At 39.6% G+C, this 20,487-nt stretch overlaps 1 protein-coding gene across 9 annotated transcripts in view; it reads right to left on the bottom strand.

Annotated features, from left to right (window-relative positions):
* nutf2 (nuclear transport factor 2) overlaps nt 1-20,487 on the bottom strand; it is a 47,692-nt gene that overhangs the window by 10,683 nt on the left and 16,522 nt on the right. For 6 of the 9 annotated variants that reach the window (XM_043707084.1, XM_043707085.1, XM_043707086.1 and 3 more), the window contains 2 exons: nt 14,800-14,898; nt 2,750-2,903 (listed from right to left, as the gene is read on the bottom strand). In XM_043707084.1, the coding sequence (XP_043563019.1) occupies nt 2,750-2,903; nt 14,800-14,898 (253 nt within the window). Of the gene's footprint in view, nt 1-2,749; nt 2,923-7,100; nt 7,254-14,799; nt 14,899-20,487 lie in introns of all 9 variants that reach the window. The other 3 variants (XR_006314151.1, XM_043707092.1, XM_043707090.1) reach the window with 3 other exon arrangements.

Below are 20,487 nucleotides of genomic sequence, written 5' to 3'. Positions count from 1 at the left end.
CACCCCTCCATAACCTGATCCAATGGATTCAATCAGCTCATCAGTTGTGAGCACGAAAAGTGAAACAGCTAACAATGGTGAAGAGGAAGTCAGTACACTTGTCAGTGGCCTTCCTATGGACACTAAACCACGTGAGCTTTTTCTTCTCTTTCGATCATTTAAGGGACACGATGGTTCACTGATCAAGCAAACATTAAAATTGCCAGTTGGCTTTGTTACATTTGATAGCAGAGCAGAAGCAGCAAAGAATGCCACATTCATCTACGCTGCTGCTGCACTGCACTCATACGCATTGGTATCCTCCATCTGAAGCATCTCCACATGGAACTCTCGTCAGTGTTAAGTATTTAACTGCCCTTATCCAAGAATTCAGATTTCTCCATGGAGTGGTGTACAAGGACAGACTGAATTTTATTTTCAGGTTTGGACTTAAGATTTTAGATAACGGAACAAGATTTTTGATAACTGGCTTGTTTCCACTTGACTTGGAGGGGGTGGAGTGGTCACTAAGGACTGTGGATTTAAGAACTTTACTGGTGAACTATTTTTTCCATGTGGGAGGATCCTACCTACTGCATGGGCTAGTGATTTTTATAGAACATAGAACATTACAGCACAGTACAGGCCCTTCGGCCCTCGATGTTGCGCCGCCGTCATACTAATCTGAAGCCCATCCCACCTACACTATTCCATGTATGACCATATGCTTGTCCAATGACTACTTAAATGCACTTAAACTTGACGAATCTACTACCATTGCAGGCAAAGCATTCCATACCCTTATTACTCTGAGTAAAGAAACTACCTCTGACATCTGTCTTATACCTATCGCCCCTCACTTTAAAGTTGTGTCCCCTCGTGTTTGCCGTCCCCATACTTGGAAAAAGGCTCTCCCTGCCCACCCTATCTAACCCTCTGATTATCTTGTATATCTCTATTAAGTCACCTCTCAACCTTCTTCTCTCTAACGAGAACAGCCTCAAGGCCCTCAGCCCTTTCTCGTAAGACATTCCTTCCATACCAGGCAACATCCTCGTAAATCTCCTCTGCACCCTTTCCAAAGCTTCCACATCCTTCTTATAATGCGGTGACTAGAACTGTACACAATACTCCAAGCGTGACCGTACCAGAGCTTTGTACAGCTGCAGCATAACCTCCTGGTTCCGGAACTCAATCCCTCTATTAATAAAGGCCAAAACACTGCATGCCTTCTTAACAACTCTGTCAATCTGGATGGCTACTTTCAGGGATCTGTATACATGGACACCGATCTCTCTGCTCATCTGCACTCCCAAGAATCTTACCATTAGCCCAGTACTTTGCATTACTATTCCTCTGTCCAAAGTGTATCACCTCACACTTGTGTCCACATTAAACTCCATTTGCCACCTCTCAGCCCAGCTCTGCATCCTATCTAGGTTTCTCTGCAACCCACTACATCCTTCGTCACTATCCACAACTCCACCGACCTTAGTGTCGTCCACAAATTTACTATTCCACCCTTCTAAGCACTCATCCAGGTCATTTATAAAAATGAGGAACAGCAGTGGACCCAACACCGACCCTTGCGGTACGCCGCTAATAACTGGACACCAAGATGAACATGTTCCATCAACTACAACCCTCTGTTTTCTTTCAGCAAGCCAATTACTGATCCAAACTGCTATGCCTCCCCCAATCCCTTTCCTCCGCATTTGTATAATAGCCTACTGTATGTTGTGTCAATAACTTGCTTAAGTACTGGCAGTTGAATAAATTGGTGTGCCTTTCTCATCCCAGTGGTTATCTTGGAATGATAAAGGAGGGAATGAGACATTAAAGAGTTAATTTGCTCTACTGACCTGCAAGAAATTGAATGCCTGGGGATAAGATGGTGTGTCTTTGTCTTCTAGGTAGAATGTGAGAGTTTTATATGGCCATTTCCTTGCCATTCAGGGATGATTTATTTTCATCCAGAAATCAAGAACAACATTACAGTTGGAACTTGACTACTCCAATTTGCAACAGATTGATCATTAAGGGATGATTTGCATTACATTGTTTCTGGAGGTGGGGTGGTCACTACATTATATCTTGAGTGGCATGTGACTATGAGGGGATGGCTGAGGGTGGTCTTGTGGGCTACTAACTAATTGTAATGTAAAGAGTTTTGTATAAAGGAAAGACTGTTTCCTTTGTTCAGAGACACACCTCTGGGCACAACTTGCAAGCATGGTGAAGAATGTTCAGGGTTTCTCCAAAGCTGGTACTGTACTGTTAATAAATTTGGTTGCTTGTTCACAGAAGTTGGTGCTTGCAGTTGCATCAAGTGCGTAAGAATCTCAAGAGTAAAAGAACTTAACACATCAATGAAATTGACTGCCAAATTGAAAATTTTGACAAACTGCAATCACTAATTATATCTGGTCAAACAGCAGTGCAAAATTACACTTCGCAAATTTTGTTTATAAATAATTTCTTCATGAGCCACTTGTGTCCTTTGTAAAACATTCCTCAGTTAACTGATCAGCAGGTGCGTTGAACCAATTCCCCTTCTTTCAAAGGAATAACCCACAGTAACATGCTTGAACAAATAAATATCAGATCAAGCAGTGACCACACCATCATTGAGTTAACGGGTCACAAACTGAATCAAACGAAAATACTCAACTAATTCACTTAACAGAAATGTTAAGTAATTCCTATCAAAGGTTGTTTAAGCAATTCTATGACCAGAATAATATTCAAACAAAAATTTAACAAAACAGACCTGAGCCATGTGGACAGTCATGCCCAAGTCTTGATTGATTTCTTGGTTGCCCTTCTTGGATGCAAGATAAATGACCAACTTCATTATCTGGGGGTTTTGACTTGATTGAAGTATGGAAGCGACTGCTGAGACCAATATCCACCCAGAAGACACTCTGCAAATGTGACAGATTGCTGCAGAGGATGACATTTTGAGTTTTGGACCAGTTATGGCGTGTGATTTCCTCCCATGGCATTTTCTCTCTGACACCTTTCATAAAGGGGCCAGTTTTAGGTTTTAATTTTTTTGATCAATCTTAGACAATTTTTTCCAAGGATTGAGTGTCAAAATCTAATGTTTGAGCAAAGCTATCGAAGGCCCTTCCAGTGCTTCCTTTCACTGCTGAGAGTGCACAGACTGAAGTTCCCCTGAAAACATTCATTTTGTTAAGTATCTGGCATTCTGGTCACTGGACAAAGAACATATCTTTAGGAGAATTGGATATTCGGCCCCTCAAGCCTGCTCCACATTTCAATAGAATTATGCTGACCTGTCTGATTTTTGAATATGACATTTCCATCTATTAAAAATTTTTGATGACTCTACCTCAGAAGGGAGTGATGCGCTGAGTTTCAAAGTAGGTCAAAACAAGATTTTCCCACAACCAAGCCCCGAAAGGGCACCCCTAAGGTCAAGCCTCATAGCAAATGAGGCTTTGAAATACAGGAAAACCACCGTAGGAAGGTCCCACAGACAGTAGGTTTCATTAAAAATCATTTGGATGGATGGAAAATATTGACCAAGACACCAGGAGAACAACACAGCCCAGATGCATAGTAGGCACTTGGTATCTAACATCTCCCACAAAGAGAGTAAGAATATATTCAACAGAAAATAGGATCTGATGATCAATAACATTCAATTCTTCCAAAGTACCAGTGCTCAATCCACTTGATACAAGAATAGAACTTGTGTCACTGCAGGAAATCACAAATCATCTGTCAGTATATTTCTATCCAAGGGTCTAATTACAGAGGCATGAAATGTGCTGACAAGGGAGCTGGTACAAGCAGATACCATAGTAATGTTTTAAGAGGCTTTTAAACAAACTCACGAACAGGCAGGGAATAAAGGAATATGGACCACATGCAGGCAGGTGGGATCAGTTTAGAGTGGCAATATGGTTGACGCAGACGTGGTGGGGGTTCAATGTTCGATATATTACAGGTGAGACTTAAGAAATAAAGCAATATTTCTCTATGTCAGGCATCCTCTCTCTGTGTCTCTCTCTCAAGTGTTGGCTAGCCCAATTTCAAAAGGCTTCTAAAAAAATGTTTCATGCTCAGTTCTAATTTTTCTTTATTGTAACATGCCAGCAAAGAGTGGCAACCGCAATCTCAACAATCAGCCTTTCATTTGCACTGCAATTTCCCAAATTTCAGAATTATCAGCACTGTTCCTAAAATAAGAGCCAGACTGGATCTGCTGAGCAAAAAGTCTCAAAACTCCGTTTTTCTGCTTGAAGAAACTGTTCCACATTTCCCAATACTTCCCCTTAGCCTACCCACATAGTCATAAAGTCAAAGATATACAGCACAGAAACAGCCTCTTTGGTCCAACCATCCTCAAAGTCTAAACATCCACAGTTTGATTGATCAGCAGTTTCAGCTAGTTAGCAGCTAAAAGGTTCCTAATCTGTACTGTTGTTTGATTTGAGGCAGCAGGAATCCTGCAAATGGTTTTAGCCCTCGAGTCAATCAGGACTCATTTCATCATGCTATTTATCTTTCAAATGGGTGGACAAGACTACATTCTTCGAGTGATCGCAAAGGTCAATCATCTGACTCATCATCAAAGCTCATGAGAAACTATCACTCAGCATTTAACTGAAGAATAGTTGATGTCATAGCAACTTTTCCAGATAATTCGAGGAAACAAAGGGAGATAACTGAAGAAAAACAGATGGTCTTTGAGTACTGGACAGTTCTGATATGAGCAATTTGTTCTGAAATCAACACTATTACAGTATTACCAGAAAGTCATACCATCAATACGTGTTAAGTTTTCTAACAACTGGTATCCACTTATGGTGGAACACCACAAATTACTGGTCAATATGGTGCTTCATTTAAATTGTAAATCCTTTCTAGTCTTTTTTTCCCCAAATGGACAATGGTTTCTATGGATGATGTAATATTCCACTTCAGGAAGACTAGGTGGTCAATTTAAGTATGAATTTTCTGTATAATTCCAGTATTTCCTCCACAGTCTTGGCCAAATTTATGACAATCGCACTGTAAATTAACTTAATGGTTGTAAAGGCAGTGGAATTTTGGGCAAAATGAAATGCTTGTAACAATAAACCAACCACATCGCATTAAAAATTAAGCACCTTGCAATCAGAAGTTCTGATGAATTTTGTGACTGTTATGCATAAGATGACAGTTCAAGAGGTTGAGATGCTTTATTTTAACAATTTGGCAACAAGAAAATCCGACCACTTCCCCGTGTCATGCCATGACATCACCACCAAGGCCCCATCACTATCCTGAAGTTATCATTGTCTAGAAACTCAACTGTTACTGGCCAGAAAAGCAGGCAGAATTGACAATCTGTAATGAATGACTCACCACCTAATTCCTAAAAGCCATTCACTATCCATATGAAAGCCAGAAATATTCCGGATTACCTTTGACTTGCCTGGATGACTACAGCTTTAACAGCACTCAAAAAGCTAAGGTCAGCAGCTTATTTGATAGACACTTCATGCACAGCTTAAATATTCACTTTCTCTAGCCCTGGTGTCCCAGTGGTAAAGTGCATACCATCTACAACATACAAAAATTTACTCAACATTTCTTAGCCTGCATCTCCCAAACTATAACCACTACAGGGGAACCTCAATTATCCGAATACCAGTTGTTCGAAAACCAGATTATCCGAAGGAGACTGAGGTCCTAATGGAAACATAACATCGAAGACGTGTTTCCAACAGTGATTAAACAGGCACCGTCTCCAAATGACTGACTCCCCGCACGCTCTCTCTCTTCCCCCCCGCCACTCCCCCTACACTTTCCCTGGAGTTCTACACAGTGATGTACCCTAAAGCCCTCTTCCCCACATTGTCCTGTAAAGGGCAAATGTGCTTTTCAGTCAGCCTGCGGGGATGGGTGAAGAGAAAGAGATGGGGTTGGACAGGGTTCAGGGCGGGGGTTTTGAATGGGGTTAGGAGCAGGGGATGTTGGGGCAGGGTCTCACGTGCTGTGATGCTGCCTTACCTCCTGAACAGGGAGCAGACTGTAAAAGCTCCAAGCCTCAGAGTAAAGGCATTTAATCGATTAACTGAACGAAATAGTGCCTGCCCATCATGTTCGGATAATCGAGGTACACCTGCACTTCCTAGAAGGAGGGGAACATGTGCACGAGAACACTACCACCTCTAAATTCCTGTTCCAATCCCTCACCATGCTGTATGTCATTTTTCCTTAATTGCACGAGGTCAAATTCCTAAAAACTTCACACAGATCAGCACCATGGGCATATATTCACCATGTAAACTGCATATTCACCTCTGCCTCCTGGACAATTAGGGATGGATACAGACAAATGTGGGGCTTTCCAGAAACAGTCACAATCTGCATAAGACTGTGCAGCTGCCAATGCGGAGCTACGCAATTTTAAACTTTGATGATATTCTGCTACAATTGAGAGAATATAATTTGACATTATAAAAAATGGACAACTCCACGTGCACCCAAAATGGAAACTTCAGACCACTGTAGATAATACTTGACACTTTGCAAATAAATCATTTAACTAGCTACTTTGGATTTAGATTTGTCAGAAATGGGCTCAGACAATTCAGATCAAAATATTGTATGCGAGCAAATGTTTCCTGTTCTCCACAAGCAATTGCGTAGTTTACCTGCAAAACAGTTCATTAAAGATCAAGGTTTCAGCTTAATGCAAAATGAAATGCAAAACGAAAGCTAGTGTGCTTCCAATTAAACCTGTTGGACTATAACCTGGTGTTGTGTGATTTTTAACTTTGTACACCCCAGTCCAACACCAGCATCTCCAAATCATGCAAAATGAATGACTCACTAATTAGCAATTAACAGCTAACCGTCACCAATTAAACAAAAACAAACAAGTTATCTAAACAGGAGAGAATTACACTGATGCAATGGTATTCAACTCAAGATGTACACACATCCAAAGTTTTATAATTTAGATTATATGTCTACATTACACAGAGACCAGTGAAATTATTAAAATTCAATACTACACAAAGACAAACAAACCCACATTAGCATCAAGCAAATTGCTGTGAAGATAACACACATGCAAAACTGCAAAATGTAATGCTTACTGGGGAGGAGGAAAGACAAGAGAGGAGAAGGTTGATTGTTTATTAGAAGTTGTGAAGTGCTAGCCTGAAGACCTCATTGGTACACACCCAGGTATCACTCAGGCATTTCAACAAAAATGTTTGTTGAAAGCCTATAACTTGGTCGTCATCTGCCTGAACAAAAGATGAAATAACAGACTGTTACAGAATATGATTTTATATTCCTACATTTTAAAATTCAAATATCTTCTGAGAAAATATCCCCAAGACTGAAGTCTATGATTTTATCATCTAAACAATAGAATATATTTTGAAGTACTGAGAATAATCCAAAGCAGAAACGCATAAGGAAGTGCTAAACCTACAAGTGTTCAGTTTGTTGATATGAAACAAACTGAAGTCTTGAAGACCCAAATCTAATATATTTTTGTCAAAAAATTGGGACACTAAACTGGTACAAACTGATCTATGCATCTGATACTATGTGCATACAATAGCAAACTGACCGATTCAAGAAAGAATTTGGACATGCCAATGGACAATTTGCTACCTTCTCCAATTCCAGCTGCAGTAATTGAAAATATCAATTAACTTTTCTCATGGATGTTCACAAGATGGTAAAATTAGAACAAAATTTCAGGTGTTCAGGTTGACCGACTGCAGACAGCAAGTCAAAATAAAACAACATTATTTCATGTTTGCAAAATTGCATCAAAAAGCAAGAGGGAATCTACAGGTGCAGAGATGAAATGATCATTAAAAGTGGACATTGCCCATGCAAATAATAGTCAGAGATGTACAGCATGGAAACAGACCCTTCAATCCAACCTGTCCATGCAAAGACAAAAAAATCTATTTTTTATTTAGCTAAACATGAAAGCAAATTAATGTAATTCAATTTGTGTAAAATATTATGGTTTAACCTGAGTTGGGAATACTGAATGCAGTTGTGGGCACCGTAAAAAAAGTATACCTCTGCCATGGAAAGAATCCAATGAAGACTCTTTCTAATGACACTAAGATTGAAAGACTACAGACTTAAAGAAAGGTTAAAATGTTGAGGCTTGTTTTACAATTCAAAGTTTAAGAGGAAATGACAGAAGTCTCACATATGATTTACACGATTTGGAAGTGTTTGAAGTGCTAAGTAATAGACAGGATTATGAACATAGGAAGTAGGAGTGGCAGTAGTCAATTCAGCCCTTCCAGCCCACTCTGCCATTTAGCATGATCATGGCTGATCATCTCCTGGTCTCGACTCCACTTTCCTGCCTGCTCCACATAGCCCTTTATCCTGCTTTTCATCAGAAATCAATTTCTTTCTAGAATCTGTTGATTGAGTTTGCCTCTTCTGCACTCTGTGCAGCAAGTTCCACAAATTCACAATTCTGAGAGGCGGCCTGGTTTCTGGGCAGCTCTCAGCCTGGTTTCTCGGTGGTCGGGAATTAAATATCAGGGAAAATCAACTTGTATTATTTACAAAAACTCTTACCACACAATGGATTACTAAATGTGATGGTTTACCACGAACATATGACATGTTGGAAAATGCATACTTAAAAAATGGAAGAAAGCAACGGATACAGGGAAAGGAAGAGGAAAACTTGACAAGAATAGACAATCAAATGTCTCCTGTTTCAAAACATTTAAGATTATGTACCTGGTAAGTTCAAATCAGTGTGCCTGACATAAAATCAAGGTGACTACACACAATTTCAAAACAAAGCAAAATAAACATAGTAACTTTATTACAAAATAAACTTTTCACACAGAGGGTAGTGCGCGTGTGGAAGGAGCTGCCAGAGAAAGTGGTGGAGGAATTTAAAAGGCATGAATAAGGAGGGTTTGGAGGGATTTGGACAAAGTGCTGGCAGGTAGGGACGAGAAAGAAACTGAACTCTGGATGAAAGTTTAGCCACAGGAAATAACAAAACAATTTCAGAAACAACCAAGTCATTTTGATTAAATTCTTCTACATAATCCGAAAGTGCTTCACTAACCAGATAAGAAAACATGAGAAAAATAGAGAGCAAATACTTCATTTGGCAGGGTGCACAAGCACGTCAAAAACATTTCCAAAATGTAACTGTTAGCGCACCTTGAGTGCCAAAGCAGTTCCATAAATATCACTGAACAAAATTTAAATGACAAATAATTTTCATGTGCTTTAAAAGCATTACATTAAGCTGAATTTATCTACTCAAACCAGAAACTTCACAATTAAACTCTTAGGTGATTCAGACGTTGCTAACTGTACAGCTTAAATATTAAACATTTGATATTAACTTACATGTTACAACAGTCCTACATCTAAACTTACAGTATCCGTTTATTTAAAAAATACTAGTTAAATGAAAATTGCTCATCATGGTCAGGAAAGATAACACAGAAGCTTTAACTCACCTACAGTTAAATCATTCTATTCCTGTTATGATACTAAAAATGACAACTACTTCTCAAATGCACTGTCCCAACAGATCTCTTCAACATGCAAATTTTACTTGCTAAGACCGGTTTCTTCAGTATGGGTGCTGCAGTCCTCTAATTACTCTACCTACATTTTCTTTTTCTTCTTCCAGTCAGAGTCACAGATGTACAGCACGGAAATAGACCCTTTGGTTCAATTCTTCCATGCTGACCAAACATCCCAACCCAATCTAGTCCCACCTGCCAAACCCTTCATATCCCTCCAAACCCTTCTTATTCATATACCCATCCAGATGCCTTTTAAATGCCTCCACCACTTCCTCTGGCAGTTCATTTCACACACCACCACTCTGAAAAGTTGCCCCTTGGTGTCTCATCTTTCCCCTCTCACCCTTAACCTATGCCCTCTCATTCTGGACTCCCCCCACCCCAGGGAAAAGACCTTGTCTATTTATCCTATCCATGCCCCTCATGATTTTATAAACCCCTATAAGGTCACCTCTCAGCCTCTGACACTCCAGGAAAACAGCCCCAGCCTATTCAACTTCTCCCTATAGCTCAAATCCTCCAACCAAGGCAACACTCTTGCAAATCTTTTCTGAACCCCTTCAAGTTTCACAACATCCTTCCGATAGGAAGGAAACCAGAATTGCGTGCAATATTCCAACAGTGGCCTAACCAATGTCCTGTACAGCCACAACATGACCTCCCAACTCCTGTACACAATACTCCGACCAATAATGCAAAGCATACCAAACACCACCTTCACTATCCTATCTACCTGCGACTCCACTTTCAAGGAGCTATGAACCTGCACTCCAAGGTCCCTTTGTTCAGCAACACTCCCGAGGACCTTACTATTGAGCGTATAAGTCCTGCTAAGATTTGCTTTCCCAAAATGCAGCACCTCGCATTTATCTAAATTAAACTCCATCCCACTTGCAGGTTTGTGGGATATCAAGTTGAGTAATTAGAGACATTAGCAATACTCAATTCCATTAATTGTCAGTATACTACGGAAGGTTAAACACAGCAAAATGTTTGTGAACTGGAAACTATAGGACCAGTTCATCAAATATTCTGTTTGATCAAAAGGTCCAATCAATGTAAAAACACACCAACATAATGCAAGGCTTTATACACATCACAATGTATGTTATTGACAGCATAAATAAAACTTCCTAGCATAGATCCTTCTAACTTGCACCCTCAATTGACTACTCTGACATTGCGATAATACAGTAAACCTCCTATATTTCAGGTGTATAAGTTTTTTGTCAGTTTATTGAGTGTGTCAGTTCATAAGATGCTGGTTAAAATAAAGTTTGCTGGATATCTTAATATCCATACTTTAACCCAGTTGGATTCATTTACTTTTGTTTTCAACTCAGTCCTTGATCCCACTTCTGCCTCTACCACTCTTACAGATAGCGAATTCTAGATTCCCATCACCTCTGGGTGAAAAAGGTTTTTAATCTCATATCTCCTTGAAACCTTCTGCCATTTACCTTAAATCTAAGCTCCGAGTCACTGATCCCTTCATCAAGAGGAAATGTTTCTTCCAGTCCAATCTGTGCACCTCAATTTTATCCATCTGAATCACGTCCCCTGCCAATCTCTACTGCTTTAAACAAAACAACCTTAGTCTGTTCAATCTCTTTTCTAAAAGAACTCTCCTGCCTAGGCAACACCTTGGTAAATCTCCTCTGCACCATCTCCAATACTACCACATCCCTCCCGTAATATGAATTCCAGAACTGCACACAATACTCTAGCTGTAGCTGAGCAAGCATTCTGTACAGTTCCAGCTGCGTCCTCTTGAAATTTGTGTGTCAGCAATTCACTATGTTGGCTTCCTAACCACTTTATCCATCTGTCCAGATTCCTTAAGGGACCAGTTGCATGTACATCAAGGTCCCTCCAATCGTCAGTGCTTCTCAGAGTCCTATCATTTTTCCTGGATTCTCCTGCCTTATTCGTTCTGCCCAAGTGCATTGCCTTTCATCTATCTGGATTGAATTCCATTTGCCACTGATCAGCCCATATGACCAGCCCATCTACACCCTCTCTCAGTCTAAGGCTTCACTATTATCACTCCAATTTTTGTCATGTCAGTGAACTTACTGATAAACCCTCCTACATTATAAATGATTTCGATTTTAAATGTATCACAAACAGCCAGGACCCAACAAATCCTTGCAGAAACCCAAACACAGACTTCGTGAGAAAAACACCCCTCAACCACCACCTTCTGCTTCCTGCCACTCAGCCAATCGTTGATGCAATTAGCCATATTTCCTTAGATCCCAAAGGCTCTTATCTTTGCTATCACTCTCCTTGCATTACCTTATCAAAAGCCTTGTTGAAGTCCAAATAACCTCAAAAGTATTGTCCTCATCTACACAGCTGGTTACCTCTTCAAAAAAATCAAACGGTCAGACATAACGACCCTTTAACAAAATGATACTGACTGTTCTTGATTAATCCACTTCTCCAAATGCACACTAATTCTGCTCCTCAGAATTGCTTCTACAGTTTAGAATGGAGATAAAGAGAAACCTCTTTAGTCTAAGAGTGGTAAATCTACATAATTTGTTGCCATAGAACATTGTAGTGACCAGATCATTGAGTATATTTGAGACTGAGATAGATAGGTTCATCAGAATTAAGAGGATTAAGGGAGATGAGAAGAAAGCGATTGAATAACTTATCCACCATGATTGAATGGCGAAGCAGGCCCAATGGGCTGAATGGCCTAATATCTGCTCCGATGTTTTATGGCCTAATGATAGCACATTGGGTGACCTCTAGTCCTCTAGAACCTCTCCTGTGACCAAAGAGGAGTTGAAAATGTTTGCAAGTGCCCTGCTATTTCCTCCCTTATCTCAATGAACAGCCCAAGATAGATTACATCTAGTCCTGGAGATTTATCTAATTTTAAGCCTGCGTGAATATGTAAATCATCATCTCTGTCTATGCTTTTTTAAAAACACTATCACTATGCTTTTTCCTGATTTCTATACCCATATTGTTCTTCTCACTAGTGAACAACAATCAGAAGTATTTCATTGAGAACCCTACCTACATTCTCTGGCTCCACACAAATTGCCGCTTTGGCCCTTAAGGGGCCCTACTCTTTCCCTCATTATCCTTCCCCCCCCCCCCAAAAATGTATCTGTAAAATAACTTTGGATTTTCTTTTATCTTACCTTTTATAGCATCTTTTAGCTCTCCTACTCTCCCTTTTAAATTTATTCTTGCACATTCTATATTCCTCTCAGGACTCTGCTGTCAATTTCTGCCACTGGCCTCCATTTTTCTTAGTTCAATGCTGTATATCCTTTCTTAGGCAGCATTCACAGGATGAGGTCCCATTAGTTTTCTTCATTGGAAGATGTTGACTTTTCCACATTTCCTTCTTGAATGCAACCCACTGTTCAGGATCGGTCTGTAAACCTATCTCTGATCTATTCCATAATCACCTTTAGTCCAACGAAAGTATGATCACTGTGTAAAATGCACATCCCATGACATTACAACCATTTGCCCAGCTTCATTACTTAAAATTATGTCAGGACCACCTCTTCTCTTGAAGAGGCTTCATCATATTGGCTTATAAAGCTCTCCTGATGATTTAAGAATTCTGGTCCCTCAAAACCTTTCACAATGACTACCCCAGTTAATTCTGGAGAAGTTGAAAATCTTCTATTACTTTTATAATTGCCTAAGACTTACTCTTCAATACTACTCGCAGCACTAAGTGTTTAGGACCAGAAACATAACCTCAGAGTTAGGGGTTGTCCATTTAAGAAAGTGATGAAGAGGAATTTGTTCTGAGTGGTGAATGTGTGGAACTCTATCTCAGAAAGCTGTAGGGACTGAATCATTAAATACATTCAAGATTGAGACAGACAGATTTGTAATTCCTAAGGGAATCAAGAGATATGGAGAAAAGGCAGGAAGATGAATATGATGATTATCAGATCAGCCATGAGCTCACTGAATGGCAGAGCTGACTCATAGGGTTGAACAGCTTACGTCTGCTCCTATATTTTTTGATTGCTTCCACAACCAGGATATAGTGTGTCAGTACAGGCCCATCACAGCAGTAATAGCAACAGCACATGCAGAAAGTTAGCAACTCCTTTAGTTACTTGCTTTTTCTAATACAGGGTGTATACCTACAGAACAAATTATGGTGCATAACTTCATATAAACTACTTCCATTTGCCCTTTGTCACATGAAAAACAGCTGTAATTTAAGTTGCAACCTTCTGCTGAACTTTTCACAAGTTGAAACTTATTGGTGAACTACTCAAATACATAATGTCACATTTCCTCAAAGTGAAAAAGGAGTGTGTTCCTGAACGGCAGCAGCAGAGGTATCTATCAGGGACTGAGAACACAAACCAAGAGATTTATAAAACCACTTTAAAAAGATTTTAACAGTCAACAAGTATGCAATCATGAATTACCTTTAGTTTTTAAGGAATTTAATTCAAAGATGGAATGCAGGTTTTGTTATGCTTTTTTACAAGGGGATTTTAACACAGGAATTTATAACATCTTGGTTCAATTGTACAAGATTGAGTGAGACTGCACCCTGGAGAGTGGAGTATAGTGTACAGTTTTGGTCTCCTTACACAAGGAACAATACACATACCATAGGAGAGTAACAAGGTTTCATCTGACACATTCCTGGGATAGTGGAATTGTCCAATCAGGATAGACTGAAGATAGATTACAATCAGGCATCAATTCAGGATGCGTACAGCTAATCTTAGGAAAGACAGTTCCCCCGACTTTTAGGAGAGGCAGGTAGTGGTCGGCCAAGAAAGACAGTCTCAGATTAAGATACCAGCCATTTAGGCCAATGACAAAGAAGAATTTCTTCACTCAGAGGGCAGTAAATTGTGGAATTTGCTAGAAGATTGAGGAGGTTCAGTCAAGTATATTCAAGACAAGAGTTTGAAAACTTGCTAAATTTTAAAGACATCAAGGGTTCACTGCTGGAAAATGAGACAGATGATTATTCGTGATTTAACTGAATGGCAGAGCAGGCTTTCTGGACCAAAAGGCATACTTCTGTTCCTAATTCCTACATACTTTCCTGCTATTTTAGATATATTTCTAACTGTGCACCCATATATGTGAATGCAAATTTTAAAAAAGTGATTTAGACACCATTCTACTAATAGGAAGTTATAAACAGCAGAACAAACACGTTTAGTAAAAGTCAGTGCAGTTTAGAGATTTGAATGAAATTAAAGACCACAAACAGAAATACTCTTACCTGAAGTTGGCCCACTACCATACTCAGGATGCAGCTATCTGGGGTGGGTTGGTGGTCTTGTGCAGTTATGCTGTGTTGTATTTTTCGAAACGGAAGGGCCTGTGTTTAAAAAGACAAACCTACTTAAGAGAACTCCAATTTTATTCTTAGAAAAAACTCATTATTCATAGTGAGCACTGAACCAACACATCAGTACTAATTTAAACTGGACTGGTGTGTAAAATGCAAGCAACTCATCACATTTTGTCAACAGTTTAAGACAAACAAAAATGCTTGGACATTACTTGCTGCTTACAAGCTTTTTGTTTTAAACAGTACCATCTAAATACATTGTAATTTTTTTTTTAAACGAACATGTTTAGAGTCTCATTTGCTAATATGATATAATGAAGTTTTAGAGCCTTTCAGGTGATTATTGCATAGGAAAGGCTTTTGAGCACTCTAATATAGAGATTACAGAGGATTCCAAATTTTGTAGAATGTTTTATACAACATATTGTACTGTCACCATTCTGAAATTCAAGTATAATTTTACTTATAAATAAATGCCTGCACTTTTAATGTTCAATTAAAAGAACATCGCATATTAAAAGGTTCTCCTTTTTGTTTTTGGAAGTAATTACTGCTTTAATCAAGATCAAGTGTTGAGAACTTGCTTGTTTTTGGGAGTGGTGGGTGCAGGCAGGGGAGAAGATAAAATGCTTGCGTATGGCCTTGGAAACCTCAGAAGATAATGAAGGTCACTTACATAGTCAAATATTGTAAATTAAACTTTCCAATCATTCTTTCTTAAATATGCACTTTTTTTGCCAAGAGATTAGCACTTCTTGGCAAAATTGAAATTCTAGAATAAATTTTACTTTCCTTAACGGTTTCATTGTACGGACAGGAATGAATACGTTATCAAACAAATAGAATTAAAACTGATAGATCATTTGATGCACATAAAGTTGGGGATTGTCAAAAGTGCTTCTCAACGGTCCTCCATTAGCACATACTAAACTTCTATTAGATTGAAACGCATCTCTTCTGACATCTACAGAACAAACTCTCGAAGGTGGAAAAGACAAAAACTCAAATGTTAATTCAAATATGGATCGCACGAGTGCATATTTCTATTAAATGTAAATAAACAGTTCCTTGTAGACCAAATGATAATTGTCACAGAAAATAATTTCCTCAAAAACTCTGATACACATTTCAGGTGCTAGCTATTCAAGTTCATCATAATGTAAGCATTCTTGTACTATCAATCCAGTAGTTGCTCCAATTAGTTGCACTTCACTCCCAAACAAAACAATATAAGTCTAACACAGGACAGGGGGTCACATTTATGAACTTTCACAATGTGTGACTAATACACTGAACAAATAAAACACGTTTACAGTATTTTTCTGAATTTTAGTCTATTTCAAAGTGCCCATGAAACAGAAAAACAAAGTATGGCACATCTTCTGTTTACAGTCAGCGTCAGAGATGTACAGCACCAAAATAGACCCTTCAGTCCAACTCGTCCTTGCCAACCAGATATCCTAAATAAATGTAGTCCCATTTGCCAGCATTTGGCCCATATCCCTTTAAACTCTTTCTATCCACATACCCATCCAGATGCTTTTTAAACATTGTAATTGTACCAGCTTCCTCCTCTGACAGCTCGTTGCATGCATGCATCCACCACCCTCTGCATGAAAAAGGTGCCCCTTATATCACTTAAATCTTTGCTCTCTTATGTTAAACCTATGCTCTCTAGTTCTGGAGTACCCTACTCTGGGGAGAAAAGATCATGCCAATTTACTGTCTCCATGCCCCCGATTTTATAATCCAAGGTCACCTCTCAGCTTCAGGAAAAATAGCCCCAGCCTATTCAGCCTCTCCCTGTAGCTCAAACCCTCCAACCCTGGCATCACTCTTCTCAATTCTTTTAAGTTCCCAAACATTTTTTCTAGAAAGGGAGACTAGAATTGAACAGTATTCCAAAAGTGGCCTAATCAATGTCCTGTACAACTGCGACATAACCTCCCAACTCTTACACTCAATGCATTGCCCAATAAAGGCAAGCATACCAAACGCCTTCTTCACTACCCTGTCTACCTGTGACTCCACTTACAAGGAATTATGAATGTGAACCCTAAGGTCTCTTTATTCGGCAATATACCCTAGGACCTTACCAATAAGTGTACAAGTCCTGCCCTGATTTGCCTTACCAAAATGCAGCACCTCACACTTAGCCAAATTAAACTGCACCTGCCATTCTTTGACCCATTGATCCATCTGATCAAGATCCCGTTGTACTGAGCTAACTTTTGCTGTCCACAACACCACCAAATTTGATGTAATCTGCAAACTTACTAAATATACCTCCGATACTCACATCCAAATAAATTTATATAAATGACAAAAAGCATTGGGTCTAGCACTAATCCTTCTGGTACATTGCTGATCACAGGCCTCCAGTCCAAATACCAACCCTCCACAATCACCCTCTCCCACCTACCTTTGAGCCAATTTTGTATCAAATGGTTCGCCCTGGATTCCATGTGATCTAACTTGCTAACCAGTTTATCATGCGGAACCTTGTTATCCACTTACTGAAGTCCATAAAACAACCCTCTTAGTTACTTCTTCAAAAAACTCAAGCTACAGAGACAGGACTTCCCATGACTATCCCTAATCAGTCCTTGCCTTTGCAAATACATTTAAATCCTGTACCCTCAGAATTCCCTCCAACTTACCCACCAATGACGTCAGGTTCCCTTCTCTCGTTCCCCAACTTTTCCCTACCACCTTTCTTCAATAATGGCACCACGTTAATCAAACCCCTGTCTTCCAGCACCTCATCTGTGGCTATCAATGATACAAATGTCTCAGGAGGGGGCCCCACCAATCAGTTCCCAGAAAGTTCTAGGATACATTTGATCAAGTCCTGGGGATTTATCCACCTTTTAAAATTTTTAAAACGTCGAGCAACAACATCTTTGTAAAATGGAAACTTTTCAGGATATCACTGTTCATTTCTCTAAGTTGTCTAGCTTCTATATACTTCACCACAGTGACGCAAAATAACTACTTAGTATCTCACCCAGCTCCTGTGGTTCCATAAGTAGGCATCTTTGCTGATCTTTAAGAGGCTCTGTTCTCTACATTACTTTTTTGTTCTTAATGTATTTGTAGATCTGTTAATGTAATCTCTTTCTCGTTAGACCTATCTGCTAAGGTTCTCTCATGTGGCATTTCTGCCCTCCTGATTTCCTTCGGGTATACTCTGACTGCCATATTACTTTTCTAAGGATTCATTTGATCTCTGCTGTCTATACATGACATATGCTTCCTTCTTGTTCTTGACCAGAACTTCAATTTCTCCAGTCATCCAGCATTCCCTACAGCTACCAACCTCACACACCAACAGAAACAAACTATCTCTGGACTTTCATTATCTCATTTTTGAAGGCTTTCCATTTTTCCAACTGTTGCGTTGAGATGTTAAAGGATTAATTTGTTCTGCTGGGTGTGTTTTTCTGTCTTGCAGGCAGGATGTGGCTGACTAAACATATTCTGTTAATGGAGCAACAGCCTCATCACACCCAGGCTGGAGCAACAGCCTAATCACACACCATTTCTGGAAATAATTTAACCACTTTAGATTGTTTTTGGGTGGTACCTGACTTTGGGGGAAATAGCAGGGAGTTGAGTCTTGCATGCACAACCAACAGATGTGAAACCCTGTATAAAGGGAGGACAGATCCCTTGCTCAGACAGCCTTGCTTGACATGCTACGCAAGTATCACAAAGAGGCTTCACTTGGAGGTCGCCACTGATGTTACCTAGCCAGGTAATGAAACGTCTGGATATCAAACCTACAGCTCAGCGAGCAAACCTACACCCTAAGTATTAAGTGATCCTCCAAAAACTTGTACTTGCTGAAATAAATCATGGCTGCTAATAGAAAGTGGCGTATTGCAGGTGCATCAAGCATGTAAGAATTTCAAGAAAGGAACCTAACACCGTTACCTGCGAATATAGCCCCCCCCCCCCGTCAACTTTTGAAAGTTTTGTCTAATATCCTCGGAATTGGTCTTTCTCTAATTTAGAACTTTACCTTTTAGATCAGGTCTATCATTTTCTATCACTATTTTAACACTAATAGAATTATGATCACTGCCCCCAACATGCTCCACTACTAATATTTCACCATGTGCCCTGCCTTATTTCCCAAGAGAAGGCCAAGCTTTGCTCCTTCTCTAGTAGGTACATCCACATAAGAACATTTTCTTGTACAGACTTAAATTCCACTCCATCCAAGCTCTTAACACTATGGCAGTCACAGATTATGTGTGGAAAGTTAAAATCCCTTACTATTATAACCCTATTATTCTTACAAATAACTAAGATCTCCTTACAAATTTGCTTTTCAATGATGAACACTCATTCTATGATTGACTTCCATATTACTGCAAACTGTCTTATAACTTTTGTTTCAGCTTGGCAAGAAACCAGAAGGTTTAACCTTTGATCTTCTTCTAGTCTGTAATCAGGATTGGTCAACTAAGATGCTAATCAAATGAACTTCTTATGGGCTTGCCTGGCAATTCTCAATTCTTACACTACATCTCGCTCCGACACCCACTTCAAGATTCATTTAAATGAAATCATTCCATCTCTCAATTTTCTCTTTAGAATGTGTTAAATAAACATAAGCTGATGTGATATGCAAGAACAACAGGCTCAAATGGAACTATTTGACACTTGAAGTTTTTAAAGCTGAATAAAAACATGAATAGCACCATCTTAAGTAACACCCAAAATCCATCCTCGGGCAGTCAAAAACTCAAATCTGACACCGATTTTGCTCAAAACCATTCATTTCATGCTCTAAATCTTGACTGTAAGCTGGGGTCAGGCTAAAAGCTTACATGTAATTCATAGAGTAAAGCTCATTTCTTCTGGTGTCATATGACTTTTGACCTCATATCATGAAGACTATATTCCAAGTGTGGTCTAACTAGGACTCTATAGAGCTACAGTATAACCTCACTGTTCTTAAACTCAATCCCCCTGCTAATGAAAGCCAGCACACCATACACCTTAACAATCCTATCAACCGAAGTTGCAACTTTGAGAGATCTATGGACATGGACCCCAAGATCCCTCTGTTGCTCTACAGTGGCAAGGATCCTACCTCTAACCCTGAATTCTGCATTCGAATTCAACCTTCCAAAGTGAATGACTTCACTCTTTTCCAGGTTGAATTCCATCTGCCACTTATCGGCCCAATTCTGCATTCTGTCAATGTCCTGTTGCAACCTACAACAGTCCTCCACACTCTGCACAACTCCACGAACCCCTACTTCCTCCGACTCCAAGCACAAGTTCCCTTCACTATCCCTGATCAGCCCTATCCTCCGTGTGGCCATCCTCTTGTTCCTTATGTAGCTGTGGAACGCCTTACGGTTTTCCTTAATTCTACCCGCTAAAGCCTTTTCATGTCACCATTTAGCTCTCCTAAGACCATTCTTCAGTACGCTCTTGGCTACCTTGTAACCCTCTAAAGCCCTGTCTGATTCTTACCTCAACCTTAAGTTAGCTTCCCAATAAAGTGAACGTTCTTTCCTGTTTCTGACTTCCACCCATACAGACACTGTAGATAAACCCTCCTCGACGATCTCCCTTTCTGCAGCTATGATACTATTC

The sequence above is a fragment of the Chiloscyllium plagiosum genome, chromosome 17 (assembly GCF_004010195.1).
Source record: "Chiloscyllium plagiosum isolate BGI_BamShark_2017 chromosome 17, ASM401019v2, whole genome shotgun sequence".
In the NCBI taxonomy this organism is placed as follows: domain Eukaryota; kingdom Metazoa; phylum Chordata; class Chondrichthyes; order Orectolobiformes; family Hemiscylliidae; genus Chiloscyllium; species Chiloscyllium plagiosum.
Note: the sequence above shows the minus strand (reverse complement) of the source record. Positions and strands in the feature narration are given on the sequence as shown.